Source organism: Camelus dromedarius, chromosome 8, assembly GCF_036321535.1.
Source record: "Camelus dromedarius isolate mCamDro1 chromosome 8, mCamDro1.pat, whole genome shotgun sequence".
Classification (NCBI taxonomy): domain Eukaryota; kingdom Metazoa; phylum Chordata; class Mammalia; order Artiodactyla; family Camelidae; genus Camelus; species Camelus dromedarius.
In genome coordinates this window covers 16,290,964-16,311,834 of record NC_087443.1, presented here as the reverse complement: position 1 = coordinate 16,311,834, position 20,871 = coordinate 16,290,964, and the positions used below count along the sequence as shown (strand labels likewise).

Below are 20,871 nucleotides of genomic sequence, written 5' to 3'. Positions count from 1 at the left end.
GATCACTTGAGCTTCTCGGGTGCTGGTCGGCATATGTGGGTTGCACTCAGTGAACTTCTTTGAGGAATATGAAGATACTGAACTATGGGAAAGAATGCTGGGCTAAGACCTGGCTGTATTTCATCTTGATCCCTTCCTAGATGATTCCAGCCACTCCCAGGTAGGCGCTGATGTCTATCACGAGTGCATTTTAGGTCCAGACAGTATATCAACCTGAGCTTCAGGCAGCATTCCTACCTCCACAGACGTCATCCCCAGTCTAAAGCATTAAAACAGTACTTACTGTTCTAGCTGTTATACTGTCATGCAAAACATGTGAAATAAGATGGCAAATGTCCACGAGGGTCAATGATCAGAGAATATAACATATGACAGACAAAAAACCAAAAATAACTATACATCTTTCTCTAAAATTTTACCTTAAAGCTGAGGATTCAAGTTAATGTTTTTTCCCTTCTGGAAGACTCATCAGGAAGGCGGCAGAATAAACAATTATCAAGCATTCATCCCTAATGAAAACTACTAAGCCAAAATTAACAGGAAAATATTTTAATGATATTTTTGTAGCACAAGATTAAACTAAGACAGGTAAGAGGAATGTGAGAGAATCTAGAGAACCATAAATTATATTGCTTTATGTTGACATAACCTAGATGTTGAGAATGAACAGGCGTCCTACCAGCAGTCTCCATTTCTCCTCTCAAAGGCACAGTCTGGGCGGTATACCCAACAAAGAGGTCGTTTTTAGGCTCCAGTCCCCTGACTTGTTATTTACAAGTACTACAATATATAAAACCATTCATCAGTGCAGATTCAAACGACTCTATCTGTCTGGAGCTCACTTCGACTGCTCCTTGGGCCCCTTCAGGCTGGACTTCTGATTTCTTCTTTCTTTCTGACCCTGAATTCGGAAGACCTTCTTCCTGAGGTCCTTCTGTCGCTTCAGTTTCTCCTCTTCCTCCTTCTGCTTCATTTTGAAGTGTTCTTTGTTCTGTAGATGCTGTTGCTCCTTGGCTTTCTTCATCTTCTGACTGTGCACTGTACTCAGAGCATCCAGCAGTGCAAGGATCTAACAAGGATACAACCCAGTGAGCATCAGAATATTCCTCCGGTTACAGCATGCTTTCCTTCTAAATTTCAGGAGGCCTAAACACCTCAGCTGACTGTATCAAAACTAGAGTCAGTTCATGAGCCAAATGAATATTAACCTAGTGAAAATTTATCTTGAACTAGGAAATTTTAATTTGCTTGGAAATATAAGGAGAAGCATATTTATTAAGCAAAAGTATTTTTATAGTGGCCTTCACCACAAAACCACCTTTGTTAATCACTCTGTGGATACGACGTACAAAGAAGACAGAGTGATTTGCCAGCTGTGTGCCTATTACTCCCCATTAAAATGCATAAGGCAGAGCATGACTAAACCAAAGAAGAGAAATGAACTCTGGCCTTTCCTCTAACTTCCAGATCAAGTGCCTTGAATAAGTCTGGCTCCTATCCTTTTCTGATGAAAAATAAGAATGCAGTAGAAATGCCAAGTGTGTTACTAAAAGCATTATTTTCACATCTAAATGCCACGTGCTGGAAGCCACTGGTCGACAGTACCTTCCTTTCATGAGGCTCCCGTATGACGGCTGGTCTACGTCTGTCCTTCGGAATCTTGCCTGCCTTTCCTTGGGTTTTGGGCTTGTTCTTAAAAGGCAGGGCCTTCTGCAAGGCTTTCGGAATGTGGAGTGAATTAAAATGTTTCTTTTGCCTCATGATTGGCTGAAAAAGAAAAATAAAACAAAGACTGTGACATATTTAAATTATGATCTATATGCATTTAAAACTTGCATAAAATCTTCTCAATGGATTGACTTTTTCCACAAGATCAGTAACATCAGAGTTTGCTGACCGTCAGAAATGGCGACTCAATCATCCATCAAATATAAGTCGGCTCAATGGGCACACACGGCTCCAGGCAAAACAAACAATATATGTATTTACAATTCTTCCAAGAAACCAACTGTATCCATTTCTACATTATGGACAGCAGGGTCTCAACAGAGCAAATGAGAAGATCCAAAGTTTCTTCTAATGGAAAATTCAGGCTTCATCTTTGGGGCATTGAGATGTTTTTTTCTAGCCTAATAATAATCATCTAGCTTTTCATCTTGACTATCAACCTCTCTGGATTTAAGGACATAGTTATTCCTCCAATGAGCAGCCGAAGTGTCCACATCTCTGATCTCATTAAGAAGTTTAACTTTATTCTGTTTCTACTAGAAGGCTGGTTGAGAAAAGTGAGATTTAAACAACAAAGGAAGGCAAAACTCTCTCTACATTAAATTTTCAAGCTAACCAAATTCTATGCTTAAATTGAAATGACCAATATTTTTAACTGCCTCAGAAATAGTTAATAAGTTGAAACTTTTGCCCTAGGCCTTTACCAAGATTGACAACTCTGTAGAGAATATTTTTCCTATGTCTTTACATTTATTATTAAAGACATCACCCACAACAATATTCAATGTTCTAAGAAACCAAAATGCTTTAGAATGAAAGAAATCAGAGAAATCTCCTTCTCAGAAAAAAAGTAAGCACCACAGACTGGACAACAGATATTACCATCCTAAAGTGTATTTTAAGAGAAATTCATGGCAACATGATTCAAATTTTATTAACTATTTTATAGAAAAATTAATGCCTGGAAAACTTCTGTTTCTAGCAGAATGGCAGACCAATACCCCAAACTACTCTCTTATTGCAAAACAATTAAACATCCTGCAATAACACAAACAAGTCTTTTCAAATGCACTGTTAACCTGTGACCAAAATATTGAAAGTTCTCAGAGACCAAAATGTGAATGAAAATGGGAATCCAGACAGGTGCTGAGAACTTAGAATCAAAAAATACTGGTGAGGCCAACCCCTGGAAAAGATATGGAAGAAGAGAACTCTGAGCAGCTGTTAGAGTCTAACCTGGTATGAGTTCAGAATACGTACACTGATGCTAAACACACGTTCCCTGTAACCTGGCAACCCGCCCCGCCCCCGCCCCCGTAGAGAGCTGTGCAACAGAAATGTGTGCACATGCATAGCAAACAAGCTGCATTCAAGTGTTCAAGGCAGCATTTATAATAGTCCAAAATTAGAAATACTGCCCATCAATGGATAAACTGTCACTCATGTAATGAAATTCTACTCAACAATAACAACAAATAAATGCCTGCTGTATACAAGAACATGGATGAATCTCATAATACTGAAGGAAAGAAACTAGGCAAAATGGTATATGCCCTAATTTATAAAAGTCAAGAACAGGCGGAACGAATTTACATGTCAGGAGTTGGGAAAGTGGCTCTCTTTGAGGTGGAGGTGGAGGTGTGGTAGTGACTGAGAGAGGTCACAAGTGGGGCATCTGCTGTCGTGATAATTCTCTGCTTGATTCAGGCGATGGCAACTTAGGTGTGTTAAAATTCATGGAGCTGTACACACTTATGATTTGTGTACTTTTCTGTATGTATGTTAACATTTCAAAAAAAGTTTATTAAAACTTCCCCCACAAAACCCTCAGATTGCCTCAAAAAGAATTAGCACAATTACATATATACATATGAATCACTATGCTGTACAGCAGAAGCTAACACAACACTGTAAATCAACTGTATTTCAATTAAAAAAAAAGAATTAGCACATTAATGTTTTTAAAAAGCAATATATGTATATGGTGGGAAAAGAAATACTTCAAAAGAGCTATATACAGTGAAAGGAGTTTGTCTCCTTTCCAACCCACAGAAAACCACTGTTACCACTTGTCCTGTGTTCCTTCCAAAAGTACTCTATGAATGAACAACATGTTCATTCAAAGTCAGTGTAAGGCTTTCCACTTAAAAATTCAAACCACAAAAAAAACATTACACACAAAGCCTCTGGATGATACCCATCTACAGAGTACATGTGTAACTGTACCTTATACAGAGAATCCTTGTTGGGCTTTAGTTTGATGCCATGGGCAAGCCGGAGTTGACCAGTTGTCCGCATTCCTGACCAGGTATCTTTCTCACCAATTGGTTTCAACAAAGATGTGACTGGGTTATAGAAGGCTGGAACGGAGACAGGATACCAAGTTCTCATGAAGACGATATCTGGAAAGAGAGGAAATTTACATTAACATTTTCAAAAGAAGATTCTTATCTATCTCATTAAACAAAAGAACAAAATATTCACTCCAGACTCCTCTAGCTGTTTGCACGGTATTTGAAGAAACTTCACAAGTGAACTACTCTCAAATAGCACAAAACTGTCACTGGGTGTGAATCACATGGCTCCAGGCAGTGTGACTTGGCACACTGCACAAGATGCTCCAACTGGGGACAGCTACAGCTGCCTCCTGCTTCTAAAGACCTAAACTACCACCTATAATTCACACTGGCTAGAAATCAACAGTGAATGGTAACACACTGTTTTGAACACACCACAAAGGATATTTACCACTCATCAGCAATTTATCTTCAAAGGTGGCCCGGAAAGCTCCTTCTGGAGTCCGGAGAGCCTTCTTGATCTGTCCCCTTATTCCACTGACAGTTCGAATCACGGCACCTTCAAACTTGGCCACTTCCAAGGCAGAATTAAACATTCCCTACAAGTACACATATTAAAAAAAAAGTACATACACACAAAGTCAGATATTTTACTTCTTAGTTCATAAATATACTCTTGGTTAAAAAACAAAAAATAATTCATTGAAGGGTGATAAAATAATCAAAATGTATTTTTCCTCCAAAAGTGGAATTACTATGTCAAAAGAAATACAACTCTATTTTCCCTGAAATAACATGGATCAAGACTGTGGGCTCATTAACATGCTCAATGCTATCTTCATCGAAGAGAAGATCTAAAAGATATTTACTGGACTGGACCGGTCTAGATGGCCTTTGCTGTCACCTCACAGGGCTGGACTACAGCTCATATCCTATTACTTAGGTGCACACGCTCAGAAAACCAACACAGTTAGATAAATGCTGATGGCAGTATCACCTTGAGTTACAGGAACATTTTATGATCATCTTAACTCTGTGTTTTTAATGGAAACATTCTCCACTTTGAAATTTTCAACAAATGTTGCTCAAACTACCCTCCCATGTTATAGTGCATAACAGAGTGTCCATTTCTCTGTGCCCTGTCAACAAGTACTTTGTGAACTGCTTTGTCTATTTTTCTACTGATCTTTTTGACAAACCTGATTTTTCCCCCTCTCTTAACACAAACCAAAAAGGTAGGGGACAAAATCCAGTGAATGAAATAACATATTTTCAATATTAGCTCTGTCACAGTCTCATATGGAAGTAATAGCCTCAATATATAGTATCTCTATTGTACTTCATCTTAAGACTTCCAAGCATATTTAAGTAACAGAGACCAATATAAAAAAGCAAACTAAAAATATCAAAGACCAAGTTTATTAAAGATGTCAAATACTTTTCTGAAAACATCAGACCTATATTTTAGACCTACATTAGAAGTATTTCACTCCTCCTTTAACAATATATACATTTATAAATATGTGAATATACAGATATACAGACCTTAATGAACGAAGTGTTCTTGAAAATTTTATATGGAAAACCAGTTAACTTTAACTTCTTCACAATTTTTATAGATTTATCCAAATCAAGAACAACTCCTGTGGCAGCTATCCGGAAATCAGGCTAAAAAGAAACCCCCAAAATTTGAATACAGGAATAATATCAACAAGATATATATTTCTCTGTGATGAAGTAAATTACCAAACAGCACATCACTTACAATCACCTAAGAAAAAACAAGAATATCTGAACATGAAAAACAGTATTTTAATAAAACCTACCTGAAACTATAATACACATAAGCCAAAACTAATGATATCTTGAGTATTTTCCTGACTGTGATTTCATGGTAACACAGTTTCACAATGATGAATGAATGAAAGGATGTGAAAATTTGGTTACAGTGTTTGAGAATTTATATTTTGGACATTCACCGCGGATTCCATTTGCTCCTCATCTGTTTTCTTTTCTGTTAAATTGGCCAATAAAACTTCTCTGGTTGGTCAAAGGAAGGTTGTGTGAACATAATTTGCTAAACCAGCATTACTAGGGGGTAGTCTCATGTCAAGCATAAGATATGGTATCCAATGCATCCCAGAATCTAGTAGAGTGCTTAGCTCATAGTGAGCACTGCTTAAACATTTTTAGAAAAATATGTCTATAAAATCATAAAAACATAAAATGTCACCAGTATCATTATGATTCTTCTACTTCCCTCTTCTCCATTCCCACACCTTACTTTTAAAAATGTAGGAAAATTCAGAGCAAAGAAAAGTGTACTATAACTACTAAAATGAGTAATTTTCAACTTAAAAGTTTCAGGTACACATTCCATATTCAAGACATACTTCTCAAACACAATCTGTAAAATAAAACATCCAAGATAGTTACCATTGTGCCACTGACAGACTGTATTGCCAAGAACCCAGTACCCTGTGGCGTGATAGGACCTTAAAGAAAACAGAAAAAAAAAAAAAAAAAAGAAAAAAGAAATACAGTGAATCACAATTTTGGATTCTGTTTTACATATATACTCCAATCCAAAGAAAGAGAAAAATCTTATGAATTGGGATTTATGAAAGGAGAAAAACAAAACTATAATGATAAAGTCTAAAGGGTTTAAATGAACCTACACACAAGTTGATTCTAATCCCTTTTTACCCCAAAAGGTTGCTCCACAATGCATGTGCTGTGGGGTATATTTTAGAAGCCTTTGTCTTCCATTGTGGTCTTCAATATAATAAAGTGGGATGGTCTGAAACCTCCTCCAGCCTACAGAAAAAATGATTGGATCTCGAGATTTGAGGATTTTCTTATACCAACGATGTTTCTTCAGACGCATCTGAGGGAAGAAAAGATTTTCAGTAAGATTTCTGGTGCCAGTATGTCCAAAGAATGTCAATTGTTAAGCATGCAGTAGAGAACACCTACCTGTACATATCCAATATTGCCCTCACTATTGCCCAAACCACCCAAAATAATTGGGTAATGGGGGTCAAAGTTAAGCACGAATTCACAGGGGACATTTTCTATCTCAATTCGGACATACATCCCAGGTCGAAAACCTTCATACTGAACTCTGGCTTCGTCATCTTGATCTTCGAATTCTGCCCGGTTAAGCTACATATGAGAGGGGAAAAAACAATTAAAAACCCATCATGCTATTATCTTTAATAAATATAAGATCAACATTAAAAAAAATGAGCAATTTCCAAATAACAGAACCAAGTACAGAACTATTTAGGCTTCACTCTAATTAAATCGTTACCTTTTATCTTCATAGTTTGTTCAGGATATGTCCCAACTGTTTTCTCTGTTGCTTCAAGATATAGTATAGCGAATATAAACAACTCTGAAAGCAGCCCTTAATGCTGGCTGGCAAACAGTGTTCAACTTCCCCATCTAAACTTTTCTTACTCTCCAATTATTTCACACCTTTTCTCCTTTCATCACCCAATATCTCTGACCAAGGTGAGTTTTTCAGAAAACCTTCCCCAAAGAGCCCTGGTGTGTACAGAAGCCACACAGGCCAAGACTCACATACCCATTCACCATTTTCTTATGTTTTTCCAGGGAGCAGTAGGCAGAAAACTAAGGCAATGCTTGCAAAGAAACAAACACACTGCCTCAAATCACTACACTGTGAGATCCTCAAAAACGGTGGCTGTGTCTCAGCTACTTGTGTTTCCTCAACACTTAAGGCTTCATACAAAATAGACAGATATTTTTCTGATGAACGTCTAACTGGAGAAACAATTAGATGACTGAGTGAATAAACATACTCATCTGCATCTCAACCTAGGAGTCCAAACGAGAGGCCCAGAAGCAGGTCAGGGAGCAGAGACCTAAACAAAGCTACGTATCCGCACCACGATTACAGCCCTGAAGTGAGGCTGACAGAAACTGAGTTTTCTCACCTGTGCTTGTTTCTGCATTTCTCCTTTAAGATCATCAAAGTATGTGCTTTCTCCTTCATCATATTCTGCATCAAACATCTCTTTCAATTTTCTCTTTTTATCCAAATGCTTTTTCTTGGCACTTTCCTCTGCGCTGGGGTCAGTTTCTTCTTTAACTTCTTCCTCTGTGTCATCAGTCTTAAATTTCCAGAAGAGAAAATTTCGTAAAAATTTGTGGAGACCTTTTCTTTAAACATTAAGGCAGATTTTAAAAGTTCTATTTGAGCTGCAAAAATTTTAGTTATGATCTTCATGAAAATAAAACAAACAAAATAAAACGCAACCTTGGGATCTAAATAACATGTATTGCAACAAGAGATATTTAGACATCCACACTATAATTATCTGCCATTCCTTAATACGGCTGGGAATGCCAAACATGAATAAAAATAACAGCAAGTGTCCCCAACCCGGATGCTTCCAGATACTGTTCTAAAGAAATATTAGAGAGAACAGGGAATCAGTTTTTTTTAAATGGCACTTAAATTTAAGAAGAGCAGAATGATGGCAAAAGGAATAGTGGAGAGGAAGACAGTGACCCAGGAGCTAAAACTGTCAATGATTGAAGAATCACAACAACAAGAGGCAGCAAGCATTACTCAAAAGATCAAGAATAACAAATAAGCCAAGAACTTTTGATCTTTCCCCGCCCTCCTTATTTTTAGGAAGAAATCCATCCAATCGTAATCTATAGATAACAAGTAAGATCTGTGTTTCTCAACATGAGCCTCTTGCAGATCATCCTGACCAAAGATCAAGGACCAGTGGCTGATAGCTGGCCATGGCCAAGTCATACCTGGGTATCCGGGCCTGATTTTCCCTTGTGCACGTCCCCTGTTTCCAAGTCTTCAAAGTCACCATAGAGCTCCTCTGGGAAAAGAACACCCAAATGACTCCTGTAAGTGAGGTCTGCACGTGACACTCTAATGCCACCCAGCACCAGGTGGACTGCATGTTCTGCATCTCAGACTTCATTTTTACTGCTCTTATTTCTACACACTCCAGAAGAATCCTGCACTTACACAGGCTTCTTTTTCTTGTTAAATTGTTGGCATTCCATCACCTGTTTCCATTAAGTAAATGGACCCAATCTACTTTTCCATACTTTACTTCAAAATCCCAATTAGGGAAAAGCTATTTTTCCAGTATATGTGATGGACACTCTGTAGCAGAGATGCACACAGAGGTGGCATGTATGGCCCTGCATGTGAGTCTCCAAACCGACAGTTCAAAGAGTGACTTGAGAAGCCATGGCATGAGAAAACAGCACATATGAAAGTCTCAACAGTAAGAACAAAACAGCACAACCATGTGACAGACCTAAGGACAATCTTGGATTACATAAAACACAGCATTCAGAGTAACAGTAATATCCAAAACCGCCTAGCCCATAAGAAGAGCTCATTCATTGTTTTTGGAGCCCTAAGTTTAGTCATGGATCCTACCCTTGACAGAAATAACCAAGTTAAAACTCCTCTGGGAGGGGACATTTACAAGGATATCAAAACATTTTCATATAAAGAAGAGCCAAAGAACCAAAAGAGACAGAAAAGATGGGAATATTTCATTTGTAATAAAAACAAAACAGGGTAAAATATTTAGAAATAAACCTAACAATAAATGTGCTGAAACTTTATTTTTAAAAATGTAAGAGCTTTAATATGCTTTAAAGAACACATGGAATAACATAGCTAATGCTTTTGAGTGCTTCACATACCAGGCACTGCTCTAATAACTTTACATGCCTTAACTACACTCTACAATGCAGCCCAATAATGAAGGAGGCATTATTAATATTATCTACTGAACAAATAAAGAGTACATGTGTTTGGAAAGAGAGATTCAGTATCATGAACATTCTAATTTTCTCTTTTACACAGTTGCAATGAAAATTAACCACCAAGGATTTCTAGTCTGGAAAAGATGGTATAGACATACTTCCTCTGTTCTTCCTGACTATGTATAACCATCAACTCCAGAAATAATGCAAGAGCATGAGATAACCAGAGGAGAAATCTGAAAGGTGGAAAGGCAAGGATGGGCTGGTGAGGGACCCCAGGACCAGAGGAATGACATAGTGGCCTGTGTCTTACTACATCACAATTCACAGAAAGGCAACTCAGGACCAGTGTTTCTCAAGTCCCAAGCTAGCAACAGAAGGCAGCCCAGATAGGCTCATTCTTGCCTCAGATTGAACCAGATCTCATCAGCAATCCAGGTAAATCGAGCAGCACTGGCAAGGGCGATGGATCAGGCATCCCACTGACAGTAAGTGATGAAGGAAAGCTACACAGATGGCCCAGCCTGGGGAAGCTCCTCTGCTCCCTCAGAAAGCACCAGCAGGGACCAGTAGCACCAGTTAAACCAAGCAGACCAAAACAGCACCACAAAGGCTCTGAAATTAAACTGTAATTGGAACCACAGCCCACGAAGCAGACCAGGACCTGCACACTAAGCCTAAACAGGATGACTGCCTACTAAAATTTAAAAATTACATAGGACCCAGAGTCTCCAAACAAAATGTGTGGATACTGTAAAAATTCACCTGTCATACCCAGAACCAGGAAAATTATCATTTGAATGTGAAAAGACAAGTGAAAACAACACTGAAATGAATCAGATGTTGGAACTATCTGACTAGTATCTTAAAGCAGCCATTATAAATAAAATGATAAAAGCCCCCCCCAAAAAAAAGCTTCAACAAGCAACAAAAAATCTTATGGCTAGAACCAAAAACTTAAAAACCTCAGCAACAAACTGAAGAACCAAGTAGAAATTATAGAACTAAAAAACACAGTGACAGAAACAAACAACTGGGTAGATGGACTCAATAGTAAGAGTAGAGAAGACAGAGGATAAAATCAGAAAACTTGAGGCCACATAATAGAATTCATTCAGTCTGAACAACATAGAGAAAACAGCCTAAAAGCAAATGAACAGAGCCTCATGGACCTGTGGGACAGAAACAAAAGATCCACACACTTCTATCATCAGAGTTTTATGAGGAATCTGGGGCTGAAAGAAATAATGACTGAAGAACCTCAAATTTGGTGAAAGACATAAACTTACAGATTCAAGAAGCTGAGTAAATCTCAGAGTAAACCCAATGAAATTTACACCACTCAAACTTCTGAAAACTAAAAAAAAAAAAATTTTTTTAATCTTGAAAGCAGCCAGAAAGAAATGATAGATTACCTACAGGGGCACACTTTTAAAATGACAGCCTATGTGTCCTCTGAAATCCTGGAGGCCAGAAGGAAATGGCATTATTTTTCAAGTGCTGAAGGAAAACAACTGTCAGCTCCAAATTCTATATCCAGTGAAACTACTCTTCAGAAATGGAGGAAACAGAGACATTCTCAGATGAAGGAAAACTACAGGAATTTGTAGCTAGCATAATTACCCTTAAAAAAAAAAATGGCTAAAGAAAGCTCTTAAGCAGAAAGGAAATTATAAATGGAGAAATCTGGGATCATCAGAAAAAAAAAAAAAGACCAGAAATATGGATACAGAGAACAGATTATCCATCTTCTTATTAATTTCTAAAATCATGATTCAAAAAAAATTATACCACCATCTAATACTGAAGCCAATGATATTTAAAAGTGAGGAAAATACAACAAACTAATGAATGTAACAGACTCACAGATATAAAGAACAAACTAGTGATGACCAGTGGGAAGAGGGAAGGGGGGGTAATATAGGGTAGGATACAAACTATTAGGTACAAAATAAGCTATAAGGATATACTGTACAACATGGGGAATATAACCAATATTTTATAATAACTATAAATGGAGTATAACCTGTAAAAACTGTGAATCACTACACTATACATCTGTAACTTGTATAATTAAAAAAAATTTTTTAAGTGGGAAGATATAGAAAGTTTTCCACATGTTACTCAAAGTGGTAAAATGTTAGTATCAGTAGGTATGATATTACAATACGTATAGTGTCTATTTTGAACACCTCTAATAAACACTGTACTGGAAGTTTACGCCAATGTACTAAGGTAAGGCAAGAAGAATAAGTCATCCAGACAGCACAGAAGTAAAACTGTCTTTATTCACAGATGATATTTGATGGTCTTTGCCATACCTTGGGCAAAAATAATTGCAAACTGCATGTAATAAAGGACTTGTATCAAAAATATGTTAAAAATTAAAATTCATTAAGAAGACAAACAACCAAATTAAAATAATGTGCAAAAGATCTGACAGACACTTCACTGAAGAAACAGATGGCAAATAAGCACATGAAAAAAAAGCTCAGTATCTTGGTCATTAGGAAAATAAAATGAGATACCACTCTAAACCTAAAAGAATGTCTAAAATTCAAAAGACCAGCCTTATCAAGTACTGGCAAGAATGTGGAGCAACTGGAAGTCTCATAAAGTGCTAGTGGCAATGCAAAATGGTACAACCATGAAGGAAAACACTTTAGTTATTTCTTTAAAAATTGAAAATACATCGACCATCTGATCCATTTAATCCACTCTGAGGTATATACCCAAGAGAAATGAAAGCAGTTGTTCATACAAAGACCTGTATGAGAATGTTCACAGTAGCTTTACTTGTAATAGCCCAAAACTGGAAATAACATAAATGTCCATCAACAGGTGAACAAAAAAACAAACTGTTGTGCATTATACAATGGAATACTACTCACCAATAAAAAGAAATTAACTACTTAGCAATAAAAAGGAACGAAGATGCAACAGCATGGATGAATCTCATAATTATGCTGAGTAAAATAAGTTAGACAGAGAAGAGTGCATGCTGTATGATTCCATTTATATAAAATTAGAGAGGGTACAAATTCTTGTATAGTGACAGAAAGCAGAAGAGTGGTTACTTGGTGACAGGGAGAGGACAGGAGGGAGGGATAACAAGTGGCATGAGGTAATTTTTAAGGTGACAAACACGTTCATTATCTTGATTGTGGTGATAGTGTACAAATGTCAAAGCTTATCAAAATGTACGCTTTAAATACGCGCAGTTTACTGTACGTCCATTAAACCTCAATATGTCTCCTAAAAAACACATGAATCCACCACACTTTCTTTTGGAAACAGAAAACTGATTCTTAAGTTCTATGGAAAAATAAGTAAGAGAGAACAGTCAGAAGAATTCTAAAAAACACAGCACAGGCAGGGAGAGACAGGAACCAGCCATGCCAGTTTTAATAACTGGTGTCTTAGTAACATACTCTGAAACTATATAAGGGTTTTAAACATAGCAATAATGAATGGACCAACAGAAATCAGTGACAGACTAGAAAAGTCCAGAAAATGATTTCTGTATCTATCAATTAAGAATATGACAAAAAGGGCATTTGGTAGCAGGGAGGGTATAGCTTAGTGGTAGAGCACGTGCTTAGCATGCACGAGGTCCTGGGTTCAATCCCCAGTACCTCCATCAAAATTAATAAATAAATAAATCTAATTACCCACCTCCCTCCAAATTAAAAAAAAGAGAGAAAGAAAAAGAAATTTTAGAAAAGGAAAAAACAAAGGGGCATTTTATTCAGTTTTGAAAAGAATAAATATTATTCAAAAGAACCTGGAAAAAACTATATCTATGCCTCACAACTCACACTAAAATAAGTACTAGATAAATCAGTGATTTAAATGTAAAAAGAAAATGGAAATCATGAAGTACTGGAAGAAACAACGAGAAATTATTTTCTCTATATATGTATATAAAGATATATATATTTCATGTATATATAAATATATGTATCTATTTTTTTTAAAAACTTTAAAAAAATTTTTTTTAAGTATAAGACAAATCCCAAAGCCATTTAAGGCAAAACATAAATTTAACTTCACCAAAAAAAAACTCCACATAAAAGAATCAAAAAATTAAAATATAAATGATAAATGAGGGGGGTAAATGACCTCAAACCACAAAAGACTAATTTCTCTTATATTTAAAAAAATTCTTATAAATAAGTAAGAAAAAATATCAACAATAACCGAATAGAAATATGGGCAAAGCACACTGAAAGACAGTTCAGGGAGGAAATACAAATGGCCTTTAACACACAAAAAAGGTGCTTAAACTGGCAGAGATTTAAGATTCTGTTAGTGTTCTGTTCATTAACAAACGTACCATACAGATGTAAGATATTAATAGGGCAAACTGTGTGTGAAGTATATGGGAACTCTTATATTCACAATTTTTCTCTAAATATAAACTATCATAAACTTCTTTAAAAAAAATAGGCAAAACACTTAAATGGACATCTCATAAAGGTTAAAGATATTAAATTGGCCAATAAGCACACAAAAAGACACACAATGTCATTAGTCATCAGGGAGTTATAAATTAAAATCACAATGAGACACTATTTTACACCCACTAGGACGTGCACTGAAACTGTCATCCAGTGCTGGAGTTCTCTTTGAAGAACTGTGGGGTGGTTTACTTTGTGATCAACCTGTAAAGAAAGGAAGAACTTGGGAAAATTTGGTTTGGATACTGAGAGACAGATTACATGCATGAATCAAAAGGATATGGAAAGAATTATGATTCACATAATGAGACCTCCTGGGGACAGCAAGGTAGACTTCCCAGGCTAGTTCAAATACAGCCTGGGAGAGCAGGGAGGGAAAAAGGGAAGAGCTGGGCTGTTAATGGTGGTCTGGAGGTGGGGCTTTGGTGAGGGCAGTAGTGTACATGGTTTGAACTTCCTCCTGGTGCCAAAAGAGGAGCACCTGGGCTTTTTTTATCAGCCTGCCCAGATGCAGGACAGAAAGGGGGACAGGCAGGGTAAGGCTTAAGAGCTGTGGTCAAACATCAAAATGGAGTCAGACTATTAGTTTCCTATAAAGTTGGGTGTCCATCTACCCATCCCATAGCTCAGTCATTCTACTTCCAGGTATTACCAAGGAGAAATAAAAACTAATTTCCACAAAAAGATCTATATAGCCTTAATTATAGTAGTCAAAAACTGGAAACAACCTAAATGGCCATCAAGAATAAAATGGATCAACAACTGTGGCATATCTGCAGAACAGAATACTTACTCAGCAGTAAGAAGAAACAAACTATAATCTGAATGAATCTCAAAGACAGTATGTTAAGTAAAAGCATCTACAGACAAAAGAGAGTACATTTTCTCATATAATTCTAGAAAAGACAAAACTAACATTTAGGGACAGAAAGCAGACCACTGGTTTCCTCGGGGCTGGTGTGACTGTGGGAGTAGGGACTGACTGCAAAGGGGCCTGAGGGTGCTTTCTGTTGTGATGGAAATTCTTTTTTTCTTGATTGTAGTGGTGGTACATGAGTATATACAATTGTCCGAACTAGCCGAACTATCCTCTTAAAACAAGTATATTTAATTGTATGTAAAATATGTCTCAACAAGGTGGATTTATTAAAAAGTAAAGCATTATGTTGAGGGGAAGAACCTAGACACTAAAGAATACATACTGCCAGAACATTTGTATGAGGTCCAAGATCAGGCAAAATAAATCTGCAGTGACAGAAATCCAAAAGTGGCTGCCTGTGGTAGGGGTTGGGTGCTGACTTCAAAGGGCACAGGCAAACATTCTGGGGGTGATGGAAATGTTCTTATTCTTGTTTTGTGTGATGGATACAAGTATATATAATTAACAAAATACAGTAAGTTGAACATTAAGCTGTATCTTATTTTAAAAGTGTTTTCCTTAAAAACAAAATGAAAAAACTCCGTTTCTGATCCCGCAACTAACGAATACAAGTAAAAGGAAAAATCAGACCTTGTTAATTTTTTAATCGTAAGAAAAATGGGAGAATAAAAAATAAATCTGAACGTTACAGATCTAACAAAATAGGTAACTTGCAAATCTAACTAAAAAGAAAAAAAAAAAGAACACAATTGAGAACATGCAAATAACACATGAGAGCTTTATTCCATTATAAATTCAAAATTTCAGTGAAAAGCCTTGTCACAAAATATTATGAAGAATAGCTCAGGAAAATGTTAAAATATAAACACAAAAACTACAACCAACACTGGAAGAAAATCAATGATTTGACCAATGATCACAGAAGAAACTGAAAATGTTTCTAAGGAAGCCTTTACATATATATGCTTACTTGCCAAAATGCTTAACCTGAATACAATCACGCCACACATATAAGAATGACTATTTTTAACAAATGCGTGATAAAATTTATGGAAAGCTTTCCACTTTTCTTCAATGCCCGTATCTAGTAAGTCCATTAACCAGAGGGAGAAAATAAGATCATTATGAAAGGAGGAACTAGACTATTACTTCTGTCAGAGTTCCCCAAGGCATTTCACAAATGACTATTATTTTCAACTTGACTACTAAAGATATGAAAGAAAATAAGATATAGAGAAGGCAGTCTTCTCTGAAAAATACAGCCCTTTACTTACCATCTTCTGCTAAGATCTTGGCTGCATCCTTATCCTCTTCCCACTTCCCAGTCACGAAGCAATCTCTGATACTGTTCATAACCTTATACAGAAAAGTCAGCACTTAGTTGACAGGTTCCAATCATTCAACAAAATAATTGCTATTGAGAAACAGAAGGTGATAGCTTGCCTTTAAACACTTTTCAAGACACTTTTATGGACATTCTCATTCCAGATGGGCCTATGAAATAGCTCTATCTTGATGTAGATGGTGTAACAACAGATAAAAACATAAATATCACAGCATTAACCAGTGGATAGGGAAAATACAACTAGCCCACTGACTTCATAGGTAAAGAAACAGATATTAACTAATTCATTAGTTCAGACTTATCACGGCTGTTTGAAAACTTAATTCCTGTAGCCAATGATAATATTCTGACAAAGACAAAGCGTCTTGTATGAGCACAATAGTGCAAAGAGTACTGATGAGGTTCCCAGTTCCAGATCTGCCAGATCATCCAATATACACATGAAGTGGACGTTGGGTGCATCTCTCAAATACAGACTAAAACGTGTACACAACTCTCTGTTTCAGAGTGTTTCCTGGGGAACCTGACCTAAGACAGCACTTGTCACTCACAGCCAAGGCCTCAGAAGCACACATATAGAAATCTTCACATAGGTCCTGGCTTTCAATCAGATTTTGATCATGATTCGTATTTTTCATACACAACCTCATTCTCAAAGAGTAGCCTTGAAGCTAGCATGGTTATAATGGATGCAAAAGCAAATTTGCTCATTTACTCATTCCTTCATGCCTACAATCACTCACTAAATATTTACTGAATATTTACTCTGTGGTCAAGAAGCTTTGCAGGCACTAAATGTTCCAAGAAGATCCTTGCTTTCAGGAAGCAAGTTAACAATAGTTAACTTAAAGGAACCGGGGTCCAGATAAAGTTTTAAAAATAGACCCTCTATGATAAAAGCATTCAACAAACTAGGAATAGAAGGGAACTTTCTAAATCCGATAAAGGGCATCCATAAAAAACCCACAGCTAGTAGCATACTTAATGGCGGAAGACAGAGCTTTCCCCTCAAGATCAGGAGTAAGATAAGGATGTCTCCTCTCACCACTTCTATTCAACACTGAACCAGACCTTCCAGCCAGGGCCATTAAGCAAGAAATTGAAATAAAAGATGTCCACTTTAGAAAGAAAAACTATCACTATTCACAAGTGATATGATCTTATATGTAGAAACTCCTAAGGAACCCACTGAAAAACTATCCGAGTAATGAGTTCAGCAAGGTTGCAAGATACTAGATCAATACACAACAACAAATTTTATTTCTATACACCAGGAATGAACAATCCAAAAATGAAATTCACAGAACAGTCCCTTTCTTTTACAATAGCACCAAAAAAAGAATAAAATACTAGGAATAAATCCAACAAAAGAAGTGCAAAGCTTATACTCTGGTAACTACGAAACATTCTTGGAAGAAAAGATCTAACAAAGTGGAAAGGCATCAGTGTCAACAGATTAGACAATGGTAAGATACCAATACTATCCAAAATACAGATTCAGTATAACCCCTATCAGAATCCCAGCTTGTTTCTTTGTAGAAATGAAAAAGTTGATTATAAAATATAGAAAACCCAAGGGATCCAGGTAAGACAAAACAATCCTGAAAAAGAACAAAGTCAAGGGATTCATACTTTCTGATTTCAGAACTTACTACAAAACAATAGTAATCAAATATTATGGTACTAGCATAAGGACAGTTGTATAGCTCAGTGGAATACAGTTATGAGTCCATAAATAAGCCCATTTATCTATCTATGATCAAGTGATTTTTACCCAGGGTGCCAAGACAAGGCAATGGGGGAAAGAATAAGATTTTTCAACAAATGGTGCTAGGACAACTGGATATCCACATGCAAGAGAATGAAGTTGGACTCATCTCACACCAAATATAAAAATTAACTGAAAATGTAGCAAAGACCCAAGTTTAAGAGCTAAACTACAAAGCACAAAATCACAGGAGTAGTAAGTCTTTCTGATCTTGGATTTGGCAATGGTTTTTTAGGTATGATACCAAACATACAAATAACAACAAAAATATAGAGAAATTAGATTTCATCAAAATTCAAAACTTTGTGTTTCAAGGGTACAGAAAAGATAACCTACAGAATGGGAGAAAATATTTGTAAATCATATATCTGATAAGGGACTTGGATCCTGAATACAGAAACATCTTAAACTCAATGATAAAAAGACAAATAACCCAATTTTTTAAATGGGCAAACAATATAAATAGACATTTCTTCAAATAATATACACAAATGGCCAATAAGCACAAGAAAGATACCTAACATTATTAGCCATCAGGAAAAGGCAAATCAAAAGTGCAATTAGTTATGACTTCACACCTCCCAGAATGATTATAACAACAAAAAACAACAACAAAACAGGTGGTAACAAATGTTGGTGATGTTATTCTGATGTGGAGAAATCGGAAGCCACACACACTGCCAGTGGGAATGCAAAATGGGTAGCCACTTTTGAAAAGAGAGAAGGGAGAACATATAAGAAAAAAACTTTACCTGTTTTCAGTATTCATATTAATAGAAACAAGTGTAATGCTAGACACTTCTGTGTATAACTGGGATAAAGTAAATGAGTAATTATACAACTTTCTAATTTAATCATCTTCCAATTCAAACGGAATAATTCTCCAGTGGAAAAACAGAGATATAAATGTAAGATAAAAGAGGTTAAGTAAAAACCCTGTAGTCCTTAATCTGAACTGGAAATGTACATATGAATTCTCCCAGCTCTGGTCACTGAAGAGGCCTAGAAACAATCAGGACTTCTTATGGCTGTTTCCAAGTCTGGCATCAGAAATGTACAAGATGATGCTGGGACATCTTTTCCTATCAGACAGCAATAAAGCAATCAGGGACTCCTAGGATCATGTCAAAAGGACTCAGGAGCCAATATGAAGAGACTCCCACTGGCCACAGATGAGACAAATATGGTCATCAGTAAGGATAACAAGTGCAGTGGCAGGGAACACATCAACTATATTTAACTCCAAGTTAAAAATAAAACTTAAAAAAAAAAAAAAGTCACCTTTGGACAATCATTCTGAAAAAAGGAATCAAGTATTTATACTGCTTATATGGAACTGGGTAACCAAACAGTAGATGAGAAGTTTCTCTTTATAGAAGTATTTCAGCTAACAAGTGAAGAGAAATTTGAACAAAATATTACCATTTTACATCCTTAATAAATTAATGGATCTAGGCATTGAGCATCTATAGCTGCTAACAGCACAAGGTGATTTTGTGTGTCTCCTAATGAAAAAACACTACAACCTAGGAAGCAGTCTTGAAAACAAAACAATAACAACAAAAAAACCCACCTAAATCTAATCAAACTTCTAGATGTGCTGTCCATAGGGTAGCTACAACTATTACATGGTAACTTACATTCTAATTAATTGAGATTAAATAAGACAAATAAAACTAAAAATTTTGTTTTTCTGTCTCATAGCCACATTTAAAGTGCTCAGTATTTTAAATAATATATACAAACGACCACACTGGACAGTTCTTTACAGATCATTTCCATCACTACAGACAATTCTACTGGTATTGCTCTGTACCAATTTACAGAAAATACAGAGAAGAGTGGAGCCTGACAAACTGCACATGGGGATGCGATGCAATTCAGGACACCCAGAATATGAGAAATTCTATACATCAAATACTTAGTTTCTTAAACAAGTGAAAAGGTAAGGGGAAAAAAAAGAGATGACTAGAGGGGAATACTGTAGATTAAGAGACTTAAAAGGCAGAGAAAAACAAACAAAGATAACCTGGTAAACTAAAAAAAACCCTGGTGTTTATTGATGTATACTTGGAAGATGAAGTTATAAAGAAAAGAAGAAATGATTACTATAGGAGTCATTGTTCCTTCTGCAGGGAGGAGAGGATGATGACTGGGGTGGATACACGGAGTTACAGAGGTACTCACCTAATAATCCATTAAGTTAAACAATTATTTTTTTGTGGTTTTCTATAATCTGTGTTAAATTTTACCATAAAAAATGGCTACATAAAATCTCATAAAGTGCATAAAACTGCTACCCAGTGAATTAATATAGATAATATGACAGTGAGTGGGCTTCCAAAGGAGTGACCTTTCAGCTAAACTGAATGATCAGAAGCCAGCCTTGGGAAGATCAGAAGAACATTCCAGAAGAGAAAATAGAGCACAAGAAATTCAAGATGGGATTAAACCTGGCAAGTTTGAGAACTGAATGAATTCTCCAGTGTGACTAGAGTGGTGAGCAGGGAAAGAAAATTTACCACTGTCATGAACTGCCGTTTGCTTACAAATGGTAGAAATTATAAAAGTTAACTTCTGGGACACTAGGTATCTCCTAGTTATAAAACACA

General features: G+C 36.3%; 1 protein-coding gene across 1 annotated transcript in view; it reads right to left on the bottom strand.

Annotated features, from left to right (window-relative positions):
• Positions 1 to 533: 533 nt before the first annotated feature.
• Positions 534 to 20,871, bottom strand: part of BMS1 (BMS1 ribosome biogenesis factor) — a 32,646-nt gene continuing 12,308 nt past the window's right edge. Inside the window, exons 13-23 of the mRNA XM_010989931.3 lie at positions 16,421 to 16,502; positions 8,823 to 8,896; positions 7,988 to 8,164; positions 7,002 to 7,190; positions 6,732 to 6,912; positions 6,462 to 6,520; positions 5,571 to 5,693; positions 4,477 to 4,624; positions 3,955 to 4,130; positions 1,606 to 1,767; positions 534 to 1,069 (exon numbers count right to left, since the gene is read on the bottom strand). Coding sequence (XP_010988233.1) covers positions 839 to 1,069; positions 1,606 to 1,767; positions 3,955 to 4,130; positions 4,477 to 4,624; positions 5,571 to 5,693; positions 6,462 to 6,520; positions 6,732 to 6,912; positions 7,002 to 7,190; positions 7,988 to 8,164; positions 8,823 to 8,896; positions 16,421 to 16,502 — 1,602 coding nt within the window. The 3' untranslated portion in view covers positions 534 to 838. The remainder of the gene's footprint in view (positions 1,070 to 1,605; positions 1,768 to 3,954; positions 4,131 to 4,476; positions 4,625 to 5,570; positions 5,694 to 6,461; positions 6,521 to 6,731; positions 6,913 to 7,001; positions 7,191 to 7,987; positions 8,165 to 8,822; positions 8,897 to 16,420; positions 16,503 to 20,871) is intronic.